Here is a 26,879-nt window from a genome sequence, read left to right as displayed (position 1 = left end):
TCTCATTTCTCTCCCACTGATTTCTAATCCGTCTGTTTTTACAATGAAATGTGATCGAGCTGCATAGAAGTGTGATTTTATGATAGCTTTTTTATGCTCAGTTGCAATCAGAAGCTCCTCTAAGCCGTAGTTATGTAGAGTGTTTTTTTAAAGCTATTAATATTCATTTAATAGGTCGGCTTACACAGTAAGCTTTAGCCTTTACTCATCGTCTCCTTGGTCCCTCTGGCTTCTGCTCTCCCTTCCTATAAAGGTAAATAATAATAAAATAGTGTAACTACACTCTGTCACACATTTTGCAGTTGAAAAATAATCTTGTCTGTGCTTTTTGAGGGGAAAAACATGGACTAGAGACACCACCTTAAATCAGTTTGAGCAAGACTTCAGTGCGGACATTTCTTGTTGTGATTGCAGATGCTGTTGTGTCAGCCGTTATCTATTATTGACTGATATATAAACCCAGCCAAGTTACCTGGCAAGCTCATAGACTGTATAAAAAGATGGACGACATGACAGCTCCCTTAAAGTGGAGCCAAACCCTCTCTATCGCCCCCTGCTGACTGGCTGCAGTATAGGTCATAAAGCCCACCTCCTCCATGTTAACAGATGGGACATGAGTCAAACTATAAAATCAAATAATTCTTTCTCAAACATAGTTTCTGTCATTATAGTTAGTTCTTATCATGCGGATTCACGTCCAAGTGTTCATTTTTCTGACAAGTTTATTTTTAATTAGTTATTTTATGCTGTAAAAATGATGATTGACAGCTCTGTTGACAAATACGGCTCCAGCAGCCGATCAGTTCCGGATTAGCAGAGTAGAGGACAAACGGCGAGAGGAGACGTAACTGAAACAATCACTACAGTCACTGAAGTTTACATACCTGTGGCGACATGCATGGAAAAAATCCCAAGCGGCGCCCAGTTAGCGACGCGTTTTCCATCAGCCAGCAGTGGTTGGTCTGCCAGAGAGGGTAGGCGGAGCTAAGCGGCTGCTTTTCCGCTCTCTGCAAGTGTTGCGAGTAAATAGTAATCTACTATGGCTGAACAAACAAAGAAAAGATGGATGACTACAGATACAACTTCAAAAATAAGTGAAAATCCAAAGAAAAAGAAACAAACTCGACGCTCAGATGAAGGCAAACAGTCTAAAAAGGAAAGCGACCGTCAGCGAGGAAAATCAAGAGTTAGAACCGGAGCCAACCGGGGACGTCTGGATATGTAGGAAGTGTGCTTCCGCAATTACCGTTTATCGCCATTAGGTGCCGCCAAAGAGAACGAAACTGAAATCTTCATGATTATATCTTTAAGAAACCACTGGTACACTTGATCTGTTCTCGAACTGTGTACAAATCCTTTAAACAGTCAACTTACTGACGCCCCCCTCATTTTTTTTTTAACTCAGTCCATCCACCACCAACAATAGGTCAAGCGGTGTGTTTAAACATGGAGCCATTTGCTTTTAGCCGTTGTCATTATCCAGTATCACCCATTAGCTTTAAGCTATTAGCCTGCCTGCATTATTTAGCTGCTGCTCACACGCTGGAAATGACTGAGCCCTCTTGACAGAAAAGTCTGTCTCCTCCAGATGTAATGTTTCTGGTCAGCCGCTCCATCAGGCCTGGAGACGTCTGTCTATTGATTTATACAATGTGGAAACTTTCCTCCTTTAGATTTCTATGTTCCGTGTTTCACTGGACGAGGCAAGTAAGTTTGTAGCAAGAGATAATTATTTGGTTTGTATCTGGTCCCATTGTTGTTGCTTCTTACATACACTCGAGCACCAGAGTTTGTGTGCTTGTGGGTTTCTCTCTCAATGTGTGTGTTTGTGTGTGTGTGTGTGTGTGTGTGTGTGTTGATGGTCTCGCCCTTCAGCAGTGTAGGAACAGGATGCATCTCTTACATCTCTTAATTTTTCATCTGTTCTTTTTGACAAAAGGAGCTGAGGCAAGCTCTTTTACTACTAAGACAGCACAAAGTTTTTATGTCAGATACTGCCTGTCGCACACACACACACACACACACACTCTATCTCTTTAAAGAGTAACTGCACACCTAAACATGTTTTTTGAGCCGTAATCAAAATTATATAGCAGTACTCTGATGAAACACAACAGTGCTGGTGGTAATATTGACATTTCTTACCAAATTTATAAAAATGGGCATTTCATGGGTTGGAAATGGCTCAAACACAACAACACCAGCTATGAACCTTGCCAGCCGATGTAGACGTAGAGTCCACCGTTTGAGACAAGTCTTTGAGTGGGAGTCTGTGAAGCTTGTGAAACTTATTCGAACTTTCAGCTAACATTAGCCTTCTAGCTAACGTTACGTTACCACTCAGAGACTGCGCACATTCTCTCTTGCCCTTGCATTGCCTCGGCTCTGAAAGCTCCGGCTTCAGGCATTAGTGGGGATGGAGCCAACGGCTCGAACTGATAGGGCTCGGGACCACCGCGGTCCTCCACCGCACTAAAGCGCTCTTCAGGGGACTCTGGAGGGGAGAAGTCCTACACCTCAAAAGAGCCCTCTGTGGCAGATGTGCCTTGTGACTGTGTCGCTCTCCATTTTTCTCTGGTCAGGGGAGGGAACGTCACTGAGCTGCCGGACACACTCACATTATTTCATAAGAATTTGGTTAAAATAACACATTTTGATCATTACATTCCCCTAAGTTTGTTTGGAAAAAAAATGTAAGAAAAATGTGTCCAGTCAGAATTAGCTTAGCCACATAACTAGCCAATCACAGCGACTCTGTACAAATTAGCGTCATCCGGCTTTTACGTGAACTTGTGTCAGCAGCGGGCACGCAGAGGTTGTGTCAGTCAGGAGCTCTGGCAGCACGCGGTAAACTTCCTGTACCTCCTTTTCCGACAACAGCACATAGCCTACCGCTAAAGAAGCAAAAAGAAGGAAGACCTTGGAGGAGAAAAAAGCTACGAAGAGAGCCCTAAATAAAAAGAGGGATCGGAGTGGGAGTGTAAGGGGCTGAAGAGCGAAGCGAGGGCCTTGAATTTATCATGGAGCAAAAGAAAGGAGACTGTTTTACAGAGACCTCTTTTGCTTGACCGGATGATTTATAAAAAGACAAAAACAAATAAAAGCAATGTTTCCAGGGGTTTTGCCCTCTCTATTGAGGGGGAAAAAATGGCTTCTACTAATTGTTATTATTATATTAAGTGATTGCAATTGTCAGTGGGTACATTTCCTCACATAACGGTCAAAATAAGCACTCTAAAACACATTAAAAAGCTCTTGGCGATAACACCTCTGGGGTTGTATTTGTTTAAAATTTCTGCACATGAGTGGTCTGAAAGAAGGAAATGGGTTGCAGATGTTAGGTTTAGTGTTATTTAATTAGAATGATGGTGTTGTGTGTAATTGACCAAAATAAGTGTATTCATTTGACCACAACTATAACTGATTTAGCTAGTAAGACAGAACCACAGATACTGTGGGAGGAAAAGAAATTTAAAATTGGGCAGGTTTAGTTAAAACTTTTGTGGAGTGAAGCTGCTGCAGAAACCTAAATAGTCTATAAATAAGTTTTTGGTGCCCTGTAGTGCAAAATGACCACAATGCATTTTGTGTGTATATTGTGTACATATGTGAGACATTTAGTCGATACCAATTACTTCCCTGTGAGCTGAGATTTGTGACGTTGAAAACCTTCCCTCCCTCCTCATGACGAAAACACCAATGATTTTGTCAAGAAATTTGTTCGGTTAGAAGTTTTAAATTTAAAGGATTTTGTCAACATCACATTGACACGCCCACCCTACTGAGCTAACACCGACAGCATCACGGTTACCTTTGCGCTAGCATGCTAACCGCCGGTTAGCTTTTCCTACTGTTTGAGGCACCTACCTGTCCAATAGAAAGAAGGCCAGCTCTGCATCGCTCTTTCGCCATATTCACCGGTCTGAATGGGGCCCAGTTCCTAATTTGAACCACTCCCACACTCACCTATACGCTGTGATTGGCTCAGGGAACCACAACAGCGCCCCTCCTGAAAACGTCTCGTGCAAAGCAAAACAACAGAATAGATGCAGAGGGAAGGGTCTCAGAAGGGTCTGCACACACTCACCAACGCACATGTATAGAGGCCCATAAGTGATGATTTATATTATGTTATATTTGTAAAAGTAGGAAAATCCTACTTATTATATCTTTAAACTTCCAATATGCACTATTCAAAGACCTCTCTTTGGACTTTGATTAGAAAATAAGTTGTCATTACTCATGTATTTCTTTTTGTTTATCTTCCAGCTCGCTCAGGATGAGGGCAGCCCGGTCCGTGGCTTCGGCGTGGTGGAGTACGAGAGCTCGGAGCAGGCGGAGGCTGTGCTGATAGAGATGGACAGAACGCCGGTGGGAGGACAGGAGGTCCGTCTGTCACTCTGTACCCCCGGCACCTCAGGGAGAAGCACCCTGGCTGCACTCATCGCCGCCCAGGGTATGGTGAGTACGATGCCAAAAGAGCGGCACAAACCATCAGACACACAGGAAGTGAGAAAAAGTCTAAAAACAGTCGCAGCAACTGTTGGTTAAATACATGCCAACGTTTGACTTCATTTCATGAAGGGAATCTTCTTCTAATCTTTACACACTTTGTGGTTACTTGCTGATAATCTGCTCATTTTATACAGTATATTATGTGACAGCAGTAAATGTATACGTTAGAGATGGTGGTGTGAAGAGGCAAGAAGGCCTCTTGAGGACATTCCTACCAGCTGTGTGCAAAGGTAACCGAGCTTCCTGTCATATTTGGGAGACTATCAAACTTGAGACTTTAACACACAAACAAGCAGACATGCTCCCAGCTACATGTAATCCTTAACCCGCTGCCAGCCTGTTATTGCACATCCAGTGTTCATACATACTGAAGTTTGACACGCAGCACATGCATGAACACCCTCTCTGTCGCTGTGGTGTCCCTCCTACACAGCACCGTGGTAGCGGAGAGGCACTGACATGATAATTATAGTTCTATAGACTGATCGGGCTCCTACACTGTCTCCTGCTGCCTGAAATAAACCAAACCCAGAGCCGGCGACGCAGTATGACACTCATACACACACAGACATTCAAATGGATACACACCAGCAAACACACACATGATGTAAGCACAACTGAGAGCTACAATCAGTTTCAGAAAAGGGAACAGTTACTATTATACACTAATATATATTCTAATCTTCATGGTTTATGTAGAACTACGAAGCCATAATCAAAAATGGTTCATTTATGCGTGTGTTCAGGAGTGAGAGCGGCAGACCATGAGGCAATTTTATTTTAAATACCGCCATGCAAGCCTAGATTATCTCAATTTTTTAATATATTTTGCATCTAATGTCTTATTATTATTATTATTTATTATGTTGGGCTGTTAATTTGACTTTTGGCTGACCGTTGGGGTCAGCCCGACACGTGGGTCTGTATGTGACTGACTGAGTAACTGTGAGTGAGTGACGGTACAATCAGAGCCCGAGAGAGAGAGAGAGTTGCGACATTGCGATGGCGGAACATGGAGCATATTGGACCTCCACCGACGCGACTCTCTGCCTACATGGCTCTGGATACTTAGTTCGGGGAGTAGGCGGGGCTGCTCCTCAGCTGCTCGTCTGCCCACCTACGTCCGCTGCCTTCAAACGCATTGTCATCGGCCTCATAAGGACCGTCCTTGTAACACATTACCCACAAAAGCACACATTGACATGATGCGGCCAGCCACTAGGTTTCGACCTCGTCTTGTTTAAATAGAAAAATTGGTCCTAAATCAACCTGTTGTTGATATAGAACCACACACAAAAGTGGCCCAAAACAGAATTGAGATGATCATTTCCATGTGATTTTTTTCTTTCCACACTGTTGTGAAAAAAAGTCACATATGAACAAAAGAGAGAATTGCAGTCTGAAAGAAGCCATCATCTGTTATACTAGTAGTAGTAGTTGAGAGGGAAACTAGCAGCTAAGTGAGCTGACAATATCCTCACCAACTGTTGTGATCTTTATACAAATGTAGGTGCTACAAATGTTAACAGTCTTCTATCTATTTAATGTGTGTATGTAAGCTAATGCAGTAAATACATATATTATAATGTGGATTTAGTTTAATCATTATCTAAATTATCTCATAAGTTAAAAATTGCATCGGAAATTGTTTTGCACAGCCTGTAGGCACGACATACATCATATTGTCCCTGTCAGATGAAAAAATATTTTTACATGCATTGCAGGTTCTCTGTGTATTATGAGCGACCTGTAGGCCAATCTTGAACCCAGCTATCATCTGACGACAATATAACCTCTGCGAGTGACGGCGAACTTTTCGTGCGTTCTGAAAAATAAACCGAATTTCTTGTGATTTACTTTAATTAAGTTTGCCAAAATTTCAACATCTTGGTGCAGATTAGTGAAAAAATAAAAAAAGCTTTGTCAGGTCTGTCCTCGAGAGGAGAAGAAAACTACTTTTAAAATGCTCGTTTGTTGAATGATTTCTGATGCATTCAAGGAAGTTGGGGAAATATAAATGCTTGACCTTGATTGGCTTTTCGACACAGTGTCAAGAAAATCTGTCACTGGCGTTACATTTTTTTTCTAAAACAGATTGTTTGCTGAACTTGGAAATTACATTCTGTCTGTTTTTGCCCTCCATATAGACGGTAAGTGTAAACACTGAAGCCTGCTGATGCGTGATTGGTCCGTACTACAAACGGAAACCTGAACACTTCCTGTACTAAAATCCAGTCGCGCGCCGGAGATAAATAGATTACCTGTAAAATGGTAAAATGGACTGTTCTTATAAAGCGCTTTTGTACAGTTGGGGTCCAGTGTCTTGCCAAAGGACACTTTGACACGTGACTGTAGCAGTCAGGGATTGAACCCCCAACCTTCCAATTGAAAGACGACTGACTGTACCACTGAGCCACAGCCGCCCCAAGCCCAGAGAAAACTCTTAAGACTTGCTGTTATGCTCTTGTCTGATGATAAATATGGACGACTACAACACAGTTTGCAAAGGTAGCACTGTTACACCTGGAAACATTCACCATCACTTTTACTGTAACTGTAAGGGCGCTTTAATCGAGTAATTCTCAGACTTCAAGCTACTACATTTCCAATTTTCTGATGTTCAGAATATATCCGACAGCTGTGTTCTCTGTGATGTTATTCCCAGCTGTTGCAGAGAAAGAGAGCTTGTGGCCTTGAGATGGATACACTGAGAAGCAGAGCTGCAGCGGTCACAGAGCTTGAATTGCGACGAAGAGGATGAGAAGACATTTAGAGAAAATGTGTTTCTGAATAAATTAGCAGAGGAAGATAAGGCAGACGTGGGGAGGAAGGAGGACGTAAACACAAGGAGAAAGAGACCAGGAATAATAGGGAGCGGGAAGACTGCGAGGTTAGATTGGTGCCCCGAGGCTGCTGTGAGATTATTGCAGTGAATGTGAGCAGCTGGTTAAAGAAACATCAGACCTTCAGAGAGAGATCAGGACCGACCCCCGGCTACAGATCTGCTCTGAGGCGATTCTCTCCTTCCTCCAGTTAGTGAATGCGACTGTGAACGCTGAGGACCAGATGGCCTCTTCCTCCCTCCTCCTTTCTTTCTCCCCCCATCCCGCTCCGTACGCGACACTTCTCGCCTTCCCATCTTCGCGGCTTCCTTACCTCCCTTGCGTTGCGAGTGTGTTTGTGTGTGTGTGTGTTTTCTTGCGTGGGAGTGTGGCTGGATTTTGTGCCAGTAGCCAAACAGTCTGATGCATGATGACATTTTCTTCCAGCAGTAAAAGAAAAGCAATGAGAGAGCACTTCTCCTCCTCCTCCTCCTCCTGTCCTCCTCCTACTCTTTACTCTTTCCTTGAAAGACGCTGTCAGCTACGACTGGCCTTGTTCAACACCAGCACACACACACACACCAATTTCCCTTGCTGTAACAAGCTGTATGTGTGTATCAGACTCTCCTCTTCCTCTCTTGCTGACAGGCAGGAGTCAGACCCGCTCCATCCCCGTCAGCGAAGCTCTCTCTTCAGGATGTGACAGGAAGGAAACAAGGTTGACTGGAGCTGGAGTCGCGCTGTAGCTCAGGGGCAGACGGGGAGGAAATATCACCATCCTGCTAATGTTGTTTTAAATAGCCGTGTCTTTAGGCCAGTCAGCGAGGAACTGCCGCCTCGCTGTCAGAGCTGAGGAGGATCCACGCGGGCTGCTCCATTCGACTTGACGTCTAATTCAATAGGATTTCATTTGAGTCTGATGAATTAGATTTCGCGGTGTAATTGGTGATTGAATTCTTATTTGGGAATGTGCCTTACAGTACGTCTTTGGATTTAAAAGCAAGTAAGCAGAGATGTGTTTGGATCCAGGAAATCCAGCTCGTGTCAAATGAAATAGAAGTCTGGCTTTTGAATGTGTTTCTTTTACGACATAGCATCCTGGGTTTCTGAAGCATCCTGTTAATGTGTTTTGCACATCCTATTCTGGTATGAGAAATCTGGATGTGGTACCTTGAGTGCTTAGAAAGGAACCAGGACATTGTGCTATGTAAAGACATTATTTAGGTTTCTGAGCATCATTATGAGCGACTGAGATACTGGGAAATCACGACACAGCCGCACACAAATCATCACAGACCACATCACGACTGTGAATAACCTGGCTCTCATGTTCTCAACGCTATATCCTGAATGTGATCGAAACCAGAATAGGGCTCAAAACCCAGACACTTCTGAGACACATTAAATACAAAGTAAAACCTCGGCAACACGCTGAAAGAACTAACAAAGCAGTGCTAAAGAGAGAGAGGCTGAAACTGTAGTCTGACACTTTCCCCTTCTATAGAAAACGTCTCTGCAACATTATTAACACCTCAACCCATGATGAATGGTTGTGATGGAAATCATGTACTAGAGGCCGACCTATGTACCCGTGAGACAATGTCATCGGTTGATTTGGGTCATAAGGGACACAGCAGCATCAATGGCAGTCTTATATATATCCTGTGAAATGTTTATTAAAAGAACATATAATGCAGAAAACAATGCTCGGGGTGATTTAGAAATGTTATCATCATGACGTCTGTCTGCAGCACATCAAGTATCAAATCTGAGCAGACAATTGTCCACATAAGAATTCAACATACTTTTAATTAACTTTATTACAGACTCAAGGTCCAGATAGAGAGACAAGACAATACACAAAATAAATGTAATAAAGCTCATGGTTTAAAAATGTAAAATATATGCAAAAATTAACATCATATGAGGCATCTGTGCCAGTGTCTCCAGTGCTGGGATTGGTAGCATGTAGAACTACATCTGATATTTGACAACACCAAGATGACAGCGTTCTCCGAGGCATCGAGCCGGCAAATAAATGTATACATAAGACTTCGTAAAACAGCTTGGAAAGTATCGACTCGAGCAGTCACAAACATTTCACTTGATCGCTTAAGGAGAATCCTCATAGCATCATTATGAGCTACTTGTAATCTCTGCTCGAAACGATTCTCATTTGAATGACCCAATATCGATTAATAAATCCTGAGATCGTTCTTTAAAAATATGAGTAAAAACGTGTCTGATCACTCACGTTTCTGAGCGCTCCTGAACGCAGCACGACCCCTGATCTACAGAGTGTTGTCTCCTTTAAAATATGGAAACCTCTACATGTCAGAGGTCATCTGTCTCATTAAAGCTTTTAAAAAATCTCTCTGCCATATGAACAAAAAAGCCCTAAAAACTAGTTTTCTATTTGAGCTTCCTATTATCATAAACGATCCTTCACAGTCACAATTTTATGTAAAGGTTTAGACGATGTAACATCTATCAGTATTTTTGTTTTAACTTCTCACCGGTTTGAAGTGTGGGGGCTGGAAAAAGGTGATGTCACTTATTTCTCTGCACCAGTTTAAGAAAAACTTACATCACAATCTGATGACACTTGTTGCGTTGTTCCCTTATGTTTCCCGGCCACGGTTAATCAAGAAACACCCACATAAGCTGAGTTTACACTCCTCAGAAACAGTACTTCAGTGTTTTTTCTCAACATAATTTTTCATGTTTATGTGAAACCATGTTTTGTAGGAAGTTTAAAGTCTTTCCTCTTGTGATTAGTTTGCCCACAGTACATTAAAATGTATATACAGATAAGGTGTTGTTTGTGCATTTGCCCACAGTGTGATTCAGTCACACCTCGGCCAGATTGCAACAACTTTTACAGATTTTTTTTTTTCTCAAACATGATGTCGACATATAGAATTGGCAGAGAACTTGTGTATAAGTACATGTCTTCCCTTTTCCTCGTCTTCTGCCTTGTTTTTGCTCATATTTCCCGTCTCTTCCCCCCTCCTGCTCCTTTTTCTCCTCTCTTACAGCTCCGTTTCTCTCTCTCTCTTTCTCTCGTCCTCTTTTTCTTCTGTCTCCTAGTTCGACTCGGCTCTGCTGACATCGCAGACATATCCCGATGATGTAAACTAGTGTAATCATTACTACAGCAATCAGGGACTCGTAATGACAAGATCAAAACATACTGTACAACACACACACACACACACACAGCCTTACTTTTCCTCCTCTAACTTGTGTGTATTTTTTCTTCCACAGATTCTCAGTAATAGGAAAGGTTTGCTGCCAGAACCCAACCTTGCCCAGCTGCTGACCAGTATGACCAACCCCGCCGCCCTGCAGATCCTCATGAGGCCGTACCACACGGGGAAAAGAGGAGGTACGACTGTGACCAGCAGGGATCTGCTTTTTTTATCTGGTTTTAAGTCTTACAACTAAAACCCCACAACTTGTATCACACAGGTTGTTATTTTAACATCTTTTAAGGTATTCTTGAGCCCGCTGAATTATACATGACTTTTCTCAGCATATATTATGGGCTTTCAAGTGTGACATCCTTGCACTGGCAAAGTGATGATTTGATAGCTTGTGCTGTACCAGAAAGAGACAGCAGTGTAGGTGTAAGACTTACATTAGGAATTGTACAGCTATGGTCAGGCCTCGTCCACCTGCCTCACTGTACTGCAGAGGTCGTCTGAATGAAGTCACCAAAATAAATTTAATATAACGAATTTGGAGCGCTGGTTTAGCTCATTTGGTAGAGCAGGCGCCTACCAAGGTGATAAAGGTAGGAAGTGGACCTTAATTTAAGTTTTTTTGCTACGTTAGTTTACAAAACACATTACTCTATACAAATTATCCGTTTTCTTAAATGATTTCCTCAGCGTTTGAGAGGTCAAGGTTCCTCTATTATTTTTGATATGCCAGATGATTCTTAATACTACACTACCCATGAGTCTTTGCTTTGTTGTTATGGAGAAGAATCCAGGCAGAGGCCTGAATAAGAGCAGTTGCTAACTTTAAAGCTGCTGTGAGGAACTTTCAATTTGTGTTGATTTTGGCGCCCCCTGTGGACAAAGCCATACCGTCTATCTGTTTGCTGATTTTGTCCTGTACATTTAACAGTCATATGTATCACTCACTTAAAAGTTTTGCCCTGGAAAATGTAAACAAAGGCAGCGTGCAGTTAATTGCTCCGTCTGACATCTACCCCCCGCCGGCAGTTTCAAACATTAAAAATAACTATATAGGAATAATCAATCTTGTTGCTGATGGTCTGGTTTGCTTTTGTAGCTCATATGGAGTCATCAGAATTAATTTCAGTCTGTTTCATAACCAGTGAAAAACTCCTCACAGGAGCTTTAAGCAGTAAGATGTTGAATATGTGAACTAAACATGGAGCTTTAATTAATTAATTAAACCAAACTTCAGTCAAAATTTAAAGTAAAAAATTCAAAACAAAAATCAGTTTTCATATAAATATCTTTAACTTTTAAGAGAAATAAACAGGCAGTAGTGGTTAACTTCTCCCTCCAACGTTTAATGTGTGCATGTGTATGACTTTTTATCATTTAAACACATATTTTCTTTTCTTTTTTCTTTTTTTAACATTAATTTTGACCTTTTATGCCTTTATTCAGAGAGAGAGGACAGTGGAAGGTGTTGGGGAAAAGGGGAGGAGAGAGTTGGGACCTGGAGGACTGCAGCCTCTGTATGTGGGATGAGTGATTGAACCTCTGAGCTAAACCGGCGCCCCTAAACACTTATTTTCTAACTTGGTTACAAACTGTAAGATTTTCAGGATCCAAGAATCCTGTAGAAATGCTTCAACTGTGAGTCATGTGAAGTTGTCGACGGAAAGAAAGAATGGCAATTTACTGTGCCTGAAATAGCTCCACTCACTTTGCAATCAAGAAAACAAAATGGCATCCTGCAAAGAGCCCAAAATGTGCAATTTATTTTAAAAGGGTGGTGTTTCGATAATTGTTCATACATTGAGTTTGCAGCTCTTTCAGCAAGATGCAGTTGAAAAGTTAAACTTGAAACTAGTTCATTGTGTGAGATTTGCATGTAAACTGCACATTTTAGAGTAAATCAGTGCCCTGAACTTGTTCTTCTGAGCAGTCTTTCCCCTCCTGAGGGACTTGGATGATAATCAAAGATCCACTGCACGAGCCTGTCCCTCCCATGTACTGTAATCACCCGGTCGGCAGCTTCATTATTTGATGAATGGCTAATCAGGTATTAAAATGAAATCGTGTGACATTAGCGGAACAAATGAGAGCAGGAAGCAGGGAGACAATGGGAGAGGTGGGGGAGCTCTCTTAAAGAAGAACACGCACTATTAAAGGCTAAAATTAGGACCTTGATTAAATGTTAAACTTTCTCCACCTATTCTGGTGGAAGCTACCATTAGCATTGACGCTTACATTTATTATGAGGAGATCTGGGGATGCAGAGGAGGAACACACACACACGCACACAAGAGCCAGAGTTAGTGCTGTATGAATGTAGGAGTCGGGTGTTATCGCCTGAAGCGGAGAAGGCGTGGCCGCATTTTCAGATATCAATCAAAGCGGTGGGTAAATCCTCCTAAACCATACTTCTTGTGTTTGCCCTGGTGATTTGATAAGAAAGCCGATAGATAATTCTGTGTTCACCGATGACAGAAATACTGCTCAAACTCAACTTGGGTACAAAGAAAACCACACTGGGTGTTAAAATGTTTCTAACAAACCAAATGGTTGGCTGTGCTTCTTTTTTCCTCCAGACTTTATCAACATGAACAGCAGAAGGAAACTGTTGTCTTCCATAAAGAATTCAGTAATGAAAAAACAACTATTATTGGTTCCCAGCTGTAACATTTTACTCCATCTCTCACCAACCAGGTTGCCTTTATCACAGCTTCACAGCACGCGAAACACACTTCCAATAAAAAATTGAAGACAGCAGTTGGTCTTTTAAGGTTTTTATTTGCAGCAGAAGTGAAAGTGTCAAAATGTTATTGGACGACAAATTCAATAATGGGGACAACAAAGCAGAAAATTCTGATATGTCGGAAACAAGTGTAAGACCAAAGGTGTTGCAAAAATAAGGTGAAACAACAGAAAACTGGATTTAAAAAAGTGTCAACAAACTGTAAAAAGCATTATGGCTGAAGAAGATGGAATACCTGCAGAAAGTACATTTACTCCTGGGTACATTTCCAAACTTACAATGTATAAAATAGTTACAGATTCCCCTTCTTTAAACGCTGAGACCTTAAAGTTATGTACACAAATGCATCAGTAATTATAATACTGTTAAATATGATAACACTGTACTATATTCTGAAATGGGTCATTCTACTTTAGGTGCATTAAAGCTCCTGTGAGGAGTTTTTTGCTGGTTATCAAACAGACTGAAATTAATTCTGATGACTCTATATGAGCTACAAACGCAAACCAGACCATCAGCGACAAGATTGATTATTTCTAGATAGTTATTTTTAATGCCTGAAACTGCAACAATTTCAAGTGAGTGATACATATCAGACAGAAGAAAGCAGGATGAGGTTTTTTGTTAAAAACCACCACTTAAGCACGTACAGGACAAAATCAGCAAAGAGATACGAGGTACGGCTTTGTCCACAGGGGGCGCCAAAATCAACACAAACTGAACGTTCCTCACAGCAGCTTTAAGTATTTCATTTTCTTCATTCAGTGAGCAGCTTTTGGTTGATATGAACATTATACTCGTTATTCAGCATCATAGTACTATTGACATGGGAGGACTGCACGGTGGTTCTAGAAGGTTCCTAGTTCAAATCCTGTTTAGGGCCTTTCTGTGTGGAGTTCCCATGTTCTCCCTGTGCATGTGTGGGTTCCCTCCGGGTACTCTGTTCCTCCCACAGCCCAAAGACATGCTCGTTAGGTTCACTCTTAAATCACACCCTTAGGTGTGAATGTGAGCGTGAAAGGTTGTCACTCTGTATGTGTCAGTCCTGATCAGTTCAGGGTGTACCCCGCCTCTCATCCTATGACAGCAGGGATAGGCTCCAGCCTCCCCGCGACCCTGAACAGGATAAGGAACACGATGGATAGATTCAAATGGTCTCTCCTCACCATACATGATTTTTAAGAAATAAAGTCCCATGGGGCCCACCGTAAGGGGAGGGACTTCCTCTCCATGTAGACAAGCACCTAAATAGTGAAAAACAGCTACAGAGATGCTAATGCTAAAGGCTATTTTGAACACTGACTGTTGGAAGAAGTTTGAAATATTTATTCTCCATAATTTTCCTCTCTGTATTGATTTTTTTGTTTCTGTTTTGAAAAAGTTATTAGGGAGCCAATTTAGTTTGTGCTAACTTTACATCCCATTACTGCTTCACTTGTGCTTGTTGTGAAACAGAGGGTCGTGTGATTGTTTGAAATGGGCTGTAAATGACTGATGGATCGGCTGTCTGAATCATCATTCAGCCCGTGTACGCCTGTTGAGATGATGATTGATTAAAGCATTAGTGGAAACAGAATACATAAAAGAAACTCACACATAGAAGCGCTGATTGATGTTTGTTTGTTGTCTGTCTGTCTGTGTTTTTAGGGAAGTACGGGCGTCACAGCAGCCTGCCGTTCCTCAGACCTCCTCTCACCACGGCTCTGCTCACGCTGGGAAAAGCACACCAGGTTACGAAAGCATCAACATCTGCGTGGGTTTGTCTTTTTTTCAGTGTGTGTGTTGATGTATTTGTAATGTGTGTTTCTCTTTACCTTGCAGAGTGCTATGCTTGGTAATGGACTTGTCCTCCAGAACCTCTTGCATATGCAGCTCGCACAGCAGCAGCTTCTACACATCAAAGACAAACGCATCAGCAGCGTAAGACACCTGTTCGTGGATGTGTGTGTGTGTTGTTGATAATTTGCATAGGTTAGTGCTAAGGGGTTAAACATAGCTGTGGGCACGTGCTTATGTGCCCTTACATTTTCATCTTCAACACTTTATGCTAATGAAGCTAAACAGCCTCCAAATCATGCAACCTAATTGCTTCTTTTCTCTTTTAAAAGAAGACCTCGAGGTGTTGAAATTTCCACTTTTCCATTTGCATATTTTTTAAATGTCTCCGGTGTTTTCTTTAATTGCAGCATTGAAAGTTAAAAGTCACAGTGACTGATGTTTTTTTGTTTTAGAAACTGCGTGAGGATGATTCAGAATCCAGAGAGGAAGAAAAAAACACTGCATATATTTTTCTTTCTTTCTCTTTGACCCTCCAGCAGCCCACACACATTTTATACTGTAATAACTTTGCTTTTTTATTTATCGCAGTTTTCCTCATTATTTTCTCTGGCTTTCAAAATAAAATACACAATATTAATAGTGCAGAGGGGAATGTTTTAAGGGAAAAAAGAGGATGATACGTACTGTTGAGTTCTTTTGTTCTCTGGTGTAATACCTGAACAGCCATGGCCACAAGCAAAACTGCTGTATTCATTTGTATTCCTTTAATAGTGTGTGTTATGATAAACAGAATGTGTTAAAATTATAATCTCCATTGTCTCCCCATCTTCTCTCTTTGTTTTTGTATAAACTTTGTCTTCCTCCTTTACATAATGCTATTCCTCCTCCTCGTCTTCCTCTCTGCTCCACAGGTCTCCAGTCTGCTCGGGGACCCGTCCAGGCTGCTCATGCAGAAAGCTTTGTCCCTGCGGCCTCCAGGCCTTGTGCCACTGGGGAAAGGCCTCCTTGGAGACTCGCCCACAGGTGAGCAGGGCTGAGTATGAGAAAGCTAAATGTCATAAGTGCAAACTAAGAAGAGCTACAGTGTGTCTCTCACTGGTGTTTTACTGCTTTACCTGTATGATGGCCCGTTAGGGCCAGTGTATTTAAAACATTATAATGGACCAATGGGACGAGAATTTGATACATTTCCTGTTTACTAGACTACAAATAAGACAAGAACTAGTCAACTAGCACGCCGTTCCCTCACTCTTTGAGAAGGACACTTTAGCTCTGTATAACTATGAGTTAGCAGCTTTAGTCAGGCATAGGAGTTTCTTGCAGCTGCTTGTATAACAGCGAGATAAACCCCTGCTAAACACACCGTAATGAAGTGATTTGATTCCTTGAAAATAAATAACTCAAAATATTCTTCTTGTACATTTGTGACTGAAATCTCAGATAATTTTGACACTTTTTCATTTTATTCATTAATTAACTTTGTTTATCCATTTTTTTATTTTTTATTTAAGAACTTAAGGTTGGAGTTTATTCCCCGAATATAACCATTATTATAATATTTAATATTCATCATTATATTATTATTCTTCAAATGATTATATCGCTATTATTACTACCATTAGGATTATTATTATGATTATTATTAGTACAATTATTATTATAAGTTTAGTCTATATACAAATCTAACCTAATACTTAAAGAGTAACTGCACACTTTAAAATGTATTTTGAGCTGTAATCTAAATTATATTTCTGTACTGTGATGAAACTCATCAATGCTAGTGTTAATATTGACAGTGGAAATGGCTCAAACACGCCATCTACTGTTTTAAATCAGCCCTGGACCTTGCAAGCTGTTGGTGACGTAGAGTCAAACGTTTCGGACAAAATTACATCATGAAATTTATTTTAAAAAAATGTTAACGCCTGTCAATCAGAGGTGGGCGGTAACCCCCCATTAGCCTTCTAGCTAACATTGCGTTACCACTAGACTGCGCTCACATTCAGAATCAGAAATAACTGTAACAGGCTGCACGCGTGGTCGGTGCATGGGCACTTGCCTCGGCTCCAAAAGCTCCTAAATCCTTTTTTCCCCGAAAATGATTTTAAGATGTGCATGTATCAATATCGTATCCATAATTAACCTTTTTAGTTCAAGTACGTTTGCCTATGTCTGTATACATGATTTGTCAATGGCCCCAATATGCCACATGCCATGAAAACCTTCGCTTACTTAGTTGGACACACATTTAAGGCCAGATTCTTCTTATATTACGTCTTTCACACTCGTGGTCTTAATTTTTATTCAGGATAAGGTCTCAAAAATAATTTGGTAATGGTGCACTAATGTTAATATTGATGATGTTAAATATTTTTTAACGACATAAGATATTTAAAGCATATTTTGATAGATTTTTATGATCAGTCTTTGTGTAGGCTGCCACAAAAGTGAGCAGGACACTGTTTTAACCAAACATGGGCATAGCACATAAAACAGGACTGAGAATTGTTTACCTGGATTTTACTCTACAAACAGTTAAATCTTGACAGCCTCCATGTTGGATGTGCCTCAGTTCAAAGCCAGTGTCCTGTAAAGGCTGTTAATATAAGCAATATGAACAGGTATGTAACTTGTGTCCTTACACAAACCAAATGAAGCTGGGGAAAATAAGTGTACATAAACTTCAGTAAAGAGTTGTTGGTTTTGTTTTTTTACAGGTATTTGTTATTAAAAATGACTTTCTTTCTTCTCAGTGGAGGTATGAATGTCTTCTCTGATGTGTATTTTGAACAATTACTGTTTAAAAAGGATAGAGACTCACGGGAGGAGGGAAGAAAGGATTTCTAAATAACCCTCAATCACGATACGTTACTGTCAGGTGTCGGGGTTAACCCCTCTGCAGGTTCCTGAACGCCTCACGGATGTAAATTACTGCACAACACATCCAAGAGGAAACCGCAGTGCATTTACAATTCAAATCCCCAGCTGAGAAAAACTGTGTTGTTTTAAATGGAAATGATATATCACAGACTGAGTGTGAACAAAAACAAGCGGGTGTGTGTGTGCGTGTGTGTGTGCTGATGAATTTATGTGTGTGTCTTTGTTTGAGTCCTTGTGAATGTAAGGCTTTTATCAGTGCCTGTGTCTGCTGGGATTGTTAGCTTAAGGCTTGTTAGAGCTGATTCTTTTATTGTGCTGTGGAGGCCATTTGTCACAGCAATATTGGATTTATAATAAGTGTGATTGTGTGTGTGTTTGTGTGTATGTACGTGTGTTTATTAAACCCTGGAGTGAGTGAAATATTAGCAGTGCGGAGAAAAAGTGCCGCGCTGTAAATAAACATGATAAGTGATGATGTACGAGCGGGAAACCTATTCTCAAATATTGCAGCCGGCTCTGCAGAGACGGTCGGGCTGAGCTCTGAGCTCTCAGCCGTCTGAGTGATTCGTCTCTGTCCGGAGGAGACAGAAACACTGATGGTCATCAGTACAATCCATTTCACATGTTTATCTGGGATCTCCTGTCTCCCTGCTTTCATTTCCCCTCACTTCATTTCCTTTACTTTACATTGCTCCTCTCTTTCCCATCTTCTGCCTACCGTTACTTTCCTGTTTTCCATCTTCTCTCCCTGCCTTTTCTGTTTTTTTTCTCCTTTTCATTTATTTCTCTGACCTTTCCTTCTCCTTTATTGTACCTCTATGTCTTTCCTACACTCTTTCCTTAACTTTTCTTTTTTCATATTTCTTGTCTCCCCTTTTCTTTCCTTTTTGTTTCCTTTCACTCTTCCTTTGATCTTCTCCTTGTTTCTCTCCTCTTCCCATTCCTGTCTTTTCCTTTTTGCTTCTTTTCTTTCTTTCCTTCCCTTTCTTATTGTCCTTCCCATTGCTTCTCTCCCTTTCCTACCTATTTTTTCTCCATCTCTTCTCTCCTCTCCTCTTCTTCATCCAGAGCTGGGCCCGGAGTCAGTGCCATCGTCTACCCACAATGCCACAGTCGTGGTGTCAGCAGCAGGTGTGATGCCATACCTCCAGGGTCGGGAACTGAACAGCACCCATTCCATCTCCACTACCCCCTCTGCTTCCTCCGCTTCTTCCTCAACCTCAGCCTCATGTGACAGGCAGCCGGCTCCTCCTGGGACCATGGTAGGCGCCCATCCACAGGGACAGAGCTATTCCTTGGGCATAAGTAACTCAGGCCTCGGCCCGCCTCCACCTAACCCTGCTGGAGGAGTTTATACATCAACAGGCCAGCACAACGGCTCAGATGGATGCTCCCTGGCTAACATGGTGAGCACAGCACAGCCATACACCCTTACCCTCACCCTCCATTATTATTTGTCACATCTGAATTTTCCATGTTTAATCTAATTTTGTTTCACCTGTCTCTGGATCTTTCATATTTATCTTTGGTTGTGACTTGGGCAGAACAAGAAATAAACCATCAACTACCCCTATCTCCCTAGCTAATGTTAGCATGTCTGTTACTCTTTTCAGTACCTTATTTTCTAAATTTCTAGTGCTTTCTGTGATCTTAGTGATTTGGTCCTTGATTTCAGATAGAAGTAGACAAAAGTAGCTTCTCTTTTTTAGCCGACTGGGCGCAATTTTGCCAGCTTATATGACAATCATCAGATTTTGTTAGCCGTAGCTAGCTAGCTAGCTAATTAAACCAGTCAGTTTCCTAATTTTGTTCTAAAACGCTGCCTTCTGACTTCAATGTTCTCAGCTGACTCATTTAAAAGGAGAGTCACCTAAAAGAGTTGTAAAAATGCGCATGACAGCTAACTGACCTACATGACTGTGTGCTAACAGAAGCTAAAGCTACATCTTCTAGTTCAAAAGTTAGCATTCTCTCCAGCTTATTATTTATCTCACTTAAGACATAGAAATAAAAAAGCTGAATTGTTTTGCAGCGTGGAGTTACTTATTTCTATTAACAAAAGTCATAGGAGACAAAATACAGAACAAAAGACTCAGAGCAGAAAATAAATGCTAGCCATTTGCGGCTGCTAAGCTAGCTTACTTGTTTTCAAATTTCTTAACGTTTAAGGTCACAAGACGAGAGTCTTTTTGGATGACGACTTACACGTGTTTACCAAATGTAATGCTAACTGGTAATGTTGCCTTTGGTTCCTGGGGTATAAACGTTCACACATTTAATAAAAAGCGGGACAGAGTTGCTAACGTTAGCTTGATCGCAATTTAAGATTGGCTTCCACACATTGGGAAAATACAACGTGCGGATATTCTATTTGTTAATGTGTTGTTTTTTTTAGAACTGTTATCCAACACATTAATTAAGTATTAAGTGAAGACTGTGCTCCTTTGCCTGGAAAGCGACAGTTAGCCAGTTAGCTCTCACGTTAAAGCAGACAACCACATTGTTTACTAATTCCTTACACTTTGGCATTTTCAAAACCAAAACTCTTACTCTTACTACATCTCAACGCCCACTTCTTTTTCAGACTTGCCGTGCCTAGTTATAAAGCAGATTCATAAATTATATTTGGAATTGTTTGTGCCAGTCATACATTGCTCTCTCCTTCTCCCCCTCGACCCGTATGTCTCTTGTGGATGGGTATATATTGCTAATTTAGTCTCATTTGGTCTCAGCCTCATTCAAAACACACAAACACATCGAGTTAGCATGTGTGCAAACAGCCCCGTTCCCTCAAGGACTCTACCTTGGGGGAAATTCCCATTATGCACTTCTGTCTTTCTGTCACACCCTTATTTAGTAATACAGAATGAGGCTGCCTACCTGCCTGTTCATCTGCACGCTGAATAGCTGTATGTCACTGTGCTCGCTATGCTAACATCATCATCTATAATAAGTCAGTGTGCAGAGATAATCACAGCACTGAAGTTCTTCGGGGAACTGTTTCTAGTCCCTGTGCTGCCTTCTCCTAAGTCTGTCTAATGGAGGGAAAGTGTAATTAACTGACAGTTGAATCCTCCCAGGTTTCCACAGCCTCTTCAGCAGACATAAAAGGTAACATTGAAGTTGGCATAATGGTTTGATTGAGGTAAAATTCAGTTTTGCAGAACGGGCCACATTATGTTTTTTATCTAGCAAAGATTGTAAGCAAAGAAGGTTGAAGGGCAGGCTGATTACGTTTGCTTTAAAAACCCACAAAACACCTGACTGAAGTTTGTTTTCTTTCACCTGTGATCCTCTGAATTGTACTGTGAATAACAGCACTGACGTGTTTCTCTTCTTTAGGTAAGCACTGGTCAGAGCTCTCTGTTGGGCGATCCTCCTAAAGAAGTCAGACTGCCCTCCAATCCTTATCTAAACCTGGCCAGTGTGATGCCAGGGGTCGTTCTGCAAGGTGAGCACAGAGACATACAAAAAAAGAGGCATATGTTTTTCTTTTTGTCCCATCGTATGTGAAATGAGTCGTGTTATGTTCGGTACGTTTGCCCATTTGGCCAAAGCATATACTGTACAATCCTCAGGTTTGTGCATTTACACATACTGTAGATTAATAAATTGAATGCTTAACAACTTTGAGGATGCTAACTTTGGTCAAGCAGATTTTTTAGTTCAGTATTTATTTTACGGGAAATAAGTTAGATCAGCTCATGTGTAAACTCTTCCTACTCCACTGCTAAATACTGACCTGACAAAACCTCACAAATAGTTCTCCTCTAAAAATCTATCTTCTTGGTATCAATAATACTCGATTTATTTACTATTTATTTGAAAGGTGCCTCTGCTGACTTCATACAGTCAGTGCCTTACATGAATTTCAACACCCTTGAAATTGGCAAAATTTGTATAACTGCTAATAATGTAACTGCAAATTAAAATGTATTTAAAAGTGGTTTTATGGTATTGACCAATAGCTGTATATATAGATGGACAACACGTCTCCATCTGCTCTTGATATTGAAATTGATGCCAAAATACCCACCATGATGGGCGCTGCCATCTTGCGATGGTGGACGTCATTTGGAGCCAAAGCTGTGCAGTAGATAGCCACTTCCTCTAACCAAAACACACATGTAAATTACCGAAAAAACAGCAAGGATCCCGCACACCACGCAGATGTTCACAGATATGGAATCTTCAATGACTGTAGTGATTGTTTTAGTTATGAAAACTCTCGCTGTTCCTCCTCTACTCTGCTAATCCGGAAAAAGATCGGCTGCAGGAGCCGGATTTGTTGACAAAGCTGTCAATCATCATTTTTACAGCGTCAAATAACTAAGGTCAGGGTCAAGGTTTTAAGTTGATACTGCTGCATATAGCAGACGTCTGGTTTTAGGAATGCCCTTGTTCGTTTTTCAAACAGTAAAAAGCCCAATTACTTTCATTTAAATCCCAGCTTGTAACACTGTCGAAAAATACAAGGCGGGAGGGGGTAATTGGATTCACACCAGTCACAATTAATTCCTAAAGCAAATCAGGGTCACATCAAAGAATCGTATCCAAATATGCAAAGAAACTTACTTCAAGAAAGAGTTTGACATTTTGGGTAATTTGCTGAGTCAACATCACAGTAATGGCCAAACTCCAGGAAGCTGCTGCCCCCAGCCAAGAAATAGTGCCACTCAAAAACCCTGTTAAATAACAACTTGTCATTTAAAGCGTGTTAATTATTAAGCTTTAGAGGGGCTGGCAGGAAGTTTGTCTTCATGTTCAGTATGTTTAACACTCTTCACAAAAGAACTAAATACATTGCGTCTGCGTGACACTATTGCCTCTTCATCACTGCAAAGCTCCTCCACAATCAGACTGAACCTTGCTGAAGTGGTTAAATAGACTACAGCTTTCACTAAGGAGCAAGCTACAAACTTTCTAGAGCCAAGTTTCAAGGGCACATCAGACAGATCTCTGAGATATTTTCTGATGTTTATGCCCATGTTAGTAAGTTAACCCACCATATTGTCTAACTCATTGTGCCTTCTCCATGGTTTCCTCCCCTGCTGCTCAGGCTCAGTTGGGAGTAAACCCCAGGGAGGACAGCCTGGCCCGGGTGTGTATGGCACCCAAGTTGCGCCAGTCGTCTCCCAAAGCGCCGGCTCCTTCTCCCACAGTGGGACAGCTACAACCACAGCCCCATACACCACCGATACCTCCACTGACTACAGCCAATACAACCAGGCCTACACACAGGTACTGAAGCACATACAGACTGTATGTGCATAGTTATTCAGTGGCCATTTTCTCTGATGTCATGCTCAGAGAGGGAAGCAAAAATGTTGTTATAATGTACAGTTTTTTTTGTAAGTCATGGATTTAGGATCATAGATCTGCAAACTGTTATCATTTCCCATCTGACCAAATTTCAAGTTAAAAGAATATATTTAAAAACCCATTTGCTACTGTTAAACAACAGCTAATGTTAGCATTCAACTAATTCCTAGCTAACAGCACCATTTGATTATTTTGCATAATTTGATGGCTAATGGAAATGTTAGTTGCTGCTAATTAGCAGCAATGTTAGCTAGGATTTTGTTGAATGTTAGCGGTTTTTACTTAGCTATCTTTAGCTAATGAGTTATAAAAACAGCATTTTTATAAACTCATTAAGCTAAGTCTAAACAACTAACGTTAAGTAGCCAGGAATTAATGCCTATATATCCTATTGTTTCTCAAACAGTATCAAACTGTAATGTTAGTTTGGAAGTTGTTGAATGTGAGCAGTTTTTACTCTGCTATTAGTAGCTAATGAGTTAGCAAAACAACGTATTTGTAAATTCATTAGGTTAGTGAAGTCCAAACAGCTAACATTGGCTAACATCACTAGCTTGGAATTATGCCTTTCCTAACATATCTTGTTAAACAATCAAACGGTAACGTTAGCTAGAAAGTAGTTAAATGTTAGCTGCTTTTACTTAGCTAAACTTAGAGTTATCAAAACATATTTCTGAACTTATTAAGACAGCTAGGGCCCAACAACGTTAACTAGCTAGGAATTTATGGCTCTCTTATTCTGTCTCAAATGGTATCAGATAGGAAGTTGTTGAATGTTAGCTGTTTTTATTCAGCTATCAGTAGCTAACGAGTTAGCAAAACAACATTTGTAAATGCATCAGGGCAGCTAACATTTGCCAACAGCACTAGCTAGAAATGTCCTATTGTATCTTGTACAATCAAGCAGTAATGATAGCTTGGAAGTGGTTTGACTGTCATCATTTGCGGTTTTCTAAGAGTAGCAAATGGGTTTCTAAACATTTAGCTGGAAATATGGACAGATGTCCTTCCTGATTTTCATTATTAATTCCCTTTTCAGTGCTTATTGATCGAGAAGCGGTGAAATAGTCACAATTCAATACATTTTTACAACCACAACCTGGAACACAGTCGTAAAACATTATAACAGCATTTGAGCTTCCCTGAGCATGTCAGAGAAAAAAGGCTGCCATGTGAATATGGTGAATTGTGTTCAGGGTAACTCCCCCTAAATTGTGTGTGAAAGAGAGTGTTTTTGGCTGAATAGGTGATTGATGGATGGATGCATAATGAGCGGATGGATGAGTGCAGCAGTGACAGAGGGAGCTGTAAATGTTGGAAGCAGGAAGGTGTAAGAGATGAGGACGGGTATGGATATTTGGACAGACAGAATGAGATAGGATTTGGCAGAGACTGCTGTGTCTTTCCATCTGTCCCTGCTCCTTCTCTTATTCCAACACTCCAGTCTGAACAAGTAATGAATCCTCCCTGCTGGCTGTTTGTCTGCATCTCTTTCATTCTCTCTTTTATACTTGATTTCTTTCTTTCTAGCTCTGTTTCTCTCTGTCATCGTTTTTTTTTTCTGATCCTCCAGCAGCAAGTGACATATCTGATATTTGCAGCCTGATACAAACCCAATTTTAAATGTTAATTACAAACTGCTCATCCAAACAAATGAATCATGATTAGATAACCAATATAACAGTCAGTTTAATTTGTCTGGAAAATTAAGACAATGAAGAGGAACAGAGGAGAGCCGTCGGCAGAAACAATAGTACATTCATGACAAAGAAAGAGAGACAGAAATTTAGAAGGACGCAAAAAATAATTGGCAGAGACAAGAAAATTACTGGGCAAACATTGATCTGTCTACAGCCACTCTGCAATGGATGTTCACTCATGTGTGTTGTATGTGTTTATGTGCCATAGGAGGCCATGCAGCAGTGGTACCAGCACTACCAAGCAGCACAAGCTCACACCTACAACACTGGTGCTTCACAGGACACCACAGCCACAGACTACAGCAAGGAGCACACACAGGTAACTCGTTTGTAACTTTGTGGGATTAGATTTTTATTTATGTTTGCAATAGTAGTGCTCTTCATATTTTATTTTTAACAAAAATTTGCAGATTGGTTTGTCATGGAAAACAGCATCCTCCAGTAGTGAGGGCAGGTCAGACTATGTTCTCACCTGTAGAGATAAATGAGGATAAAGATGATGCATGTAAAGGACAGGCCAAGTGTGAGAAGGAAAACAAATGGAAGCCAGAGTAATCTTCACTTGGTGTACCTTTATGTTGTAGTTTAAATCACACAGACAAAGCAGTATCGACTGGTTTTGGCGAGGTTGGGAAAAAATAAGATCTAGGGGCACACAGTACTGTAACTCAACTGCAAGCTAAACTAGCTAACTTTCGCAGTCGCACAGGTTTAATTATAGCTGTCTCTTTCCTGCCCGTCTCTATTTATAATAAAGGTAAAATCCCCACGAAGCTTCAGGAAGTTAGTTTTACCAGATACAATATGAAGCCTTTCAAGTAACATGGTTGGTGCTCATTTACAATCATTTTGGTGAACCAAAGTACAGTAAATGTACACTTAAATTATCTGAAACACCTTTTTTATGTGGGTTAGCTCATGTGCTTACTTGCTGCTTTCTGCTATTGCTGATATATAACTCAGCCACAGAGGATTGGGTTAAACAACATAGCAATGCAACAAGCACAACGGTTTTGAAATTGTAGTTGGTCCTGTAGATCGTGATTAAATACCAACACTGTTTGGCCCGGGTGCTGCCTAGTTTTATGGGGCACAGGTTAACACCATGACAGTGCAGATCGACCAAAATTCATCCAAGTCACTAAATAATTGACCACTGAAACTACAGTTTGTTTCCATTTGCATTTTAACCCTTTTAATTATTTACGATAGATATTGTCAAATATTCTTGAACAACGAGCCCCACTGAATGTGTCAAATAACCTTCTTTTGTTCCAGGCTCCACCTGTGACGACCTACGGGGATTACAGTTCCTACATGCAGGCAGTCACTCAGTACTACTCCCAGCCTGCAACAGCCAACCAGGCCTACGCCAGCAAGGTACGCACGCCAAAGTTTAAAACTGAGAAGATAAAGTTGGTAAAAGATAAAGCAAAACTTAAAGGAAAACCTAACCTATCACAATTTTTTGGAAGAAGTTTTTAATTCTAGCATAAAAATGATTCATTATATTGTAGAAGAAATGGAAAATGTGATACCTAAAGGCTTCTATACCAACAGTAGCTCTTTAAATCCTTATTAAAGGTTTCAGACGGACAAGCTCCTGTCGTACACGCTCAGTGTAAACGATCCGAGCTGCGGCTCTCAGAGCAGCACGCTGATATTTACAGCCACTTTGTCTGCATGTTTATTTGGAGAAAGTGACCTCCCTCTGAGGCACTGATATCCTGTCAGAGGGAACTCATCACTCTCCGCCCAGCAGCTGATACCAGACGTCTCCAAACGCCCTGAGCAGCCAGGTCCGGACTGATATCTGCTGCTGCTGGAGGCTGTGTGTGTGTGCGCGTGTGTGCGTGTGCGTGCGTGTGTGTTTGCTTGAAGATGAAGCCACTGATCTCGCTGCGTAAGGCAGTAA

The 26,879-nt window shown here is 41.0% G+C and overlaps 1 protein-coding gene across 1 annotated transcript in view; it reads left to right on the top strand.

The window, feature by feature from the left end:
* The window catches only part of raver2 (ribonucleoprotein, PTB-binding 2), a 105,306-nt gene that overhangs the window by 65,758 nt on the left and 12,669 nt on the right, over positions 1 to 26,879 (top strand). Inside the window, exons 5-14 of the mRNA XM_069679518.1 lie at positions 4,270 to 4,461; positions 10,605 to 10,725; positions 14,931 to 15,013; positions 15,105 to 15,203; positions 15,974 to 16,085; positions 19,011 to 19,348; positions 21,285 to 21,393; positions 23,002 to 23,183; positions 25,173 to 25,283; positions 26,243 to 26,344. Coding sequence (XP_069535619.1) covers positions 4,270 to 4,461; positions 10,605 to 10,725; positions 14,931 to 15,013; positions 15,105 to 15,203; positions 15,974 to 16,085; positions 19,011 to 19,348; positions 21,285 to 21,393; positions 23,002 to 23,183; positions 25,173 to 25,283; positions 26,243 to 26,344 — 1,449 coding nt within the window. The remainder of the gene's footprint in view (positions 1 to 4,269; positions 4,462 to 10,604; positions 10,726 to 14,930; positions 15,014 to 15,104; positions 15,204 to 15,973; positions 16,086 to 19,010; positions 19,349 to 21,284; positions 21,394 to 23,001; positions 23,184 to 25,172; positions 25,284 to 26,242; positions 26,345 to 26,879) is intronic.

The sequence above is a fragment of the Semicossyphus pulcher genome, unplaced genomic scaffold (assembly GCF_022749685.1).
Source record: "Semicossyphus pulcher isolate SPU_LCO1_2020_fin unplaced genomic scaffold, fSemPul1.0.p SCAF_4, whole genome shotgun sequence".
NCBI classification, from domain to species: Eukaryota; Metazoa; Chordata; class Actinopteri; order Labriformes; family Labridae; genus Semicossyphus; species Semicossyphus pulcher.
The sequence above is the reverse complement of the archived record's forward strand: the minus strand, read 5'-3'. Positions and strand labels throughout refer to the sequence as shown.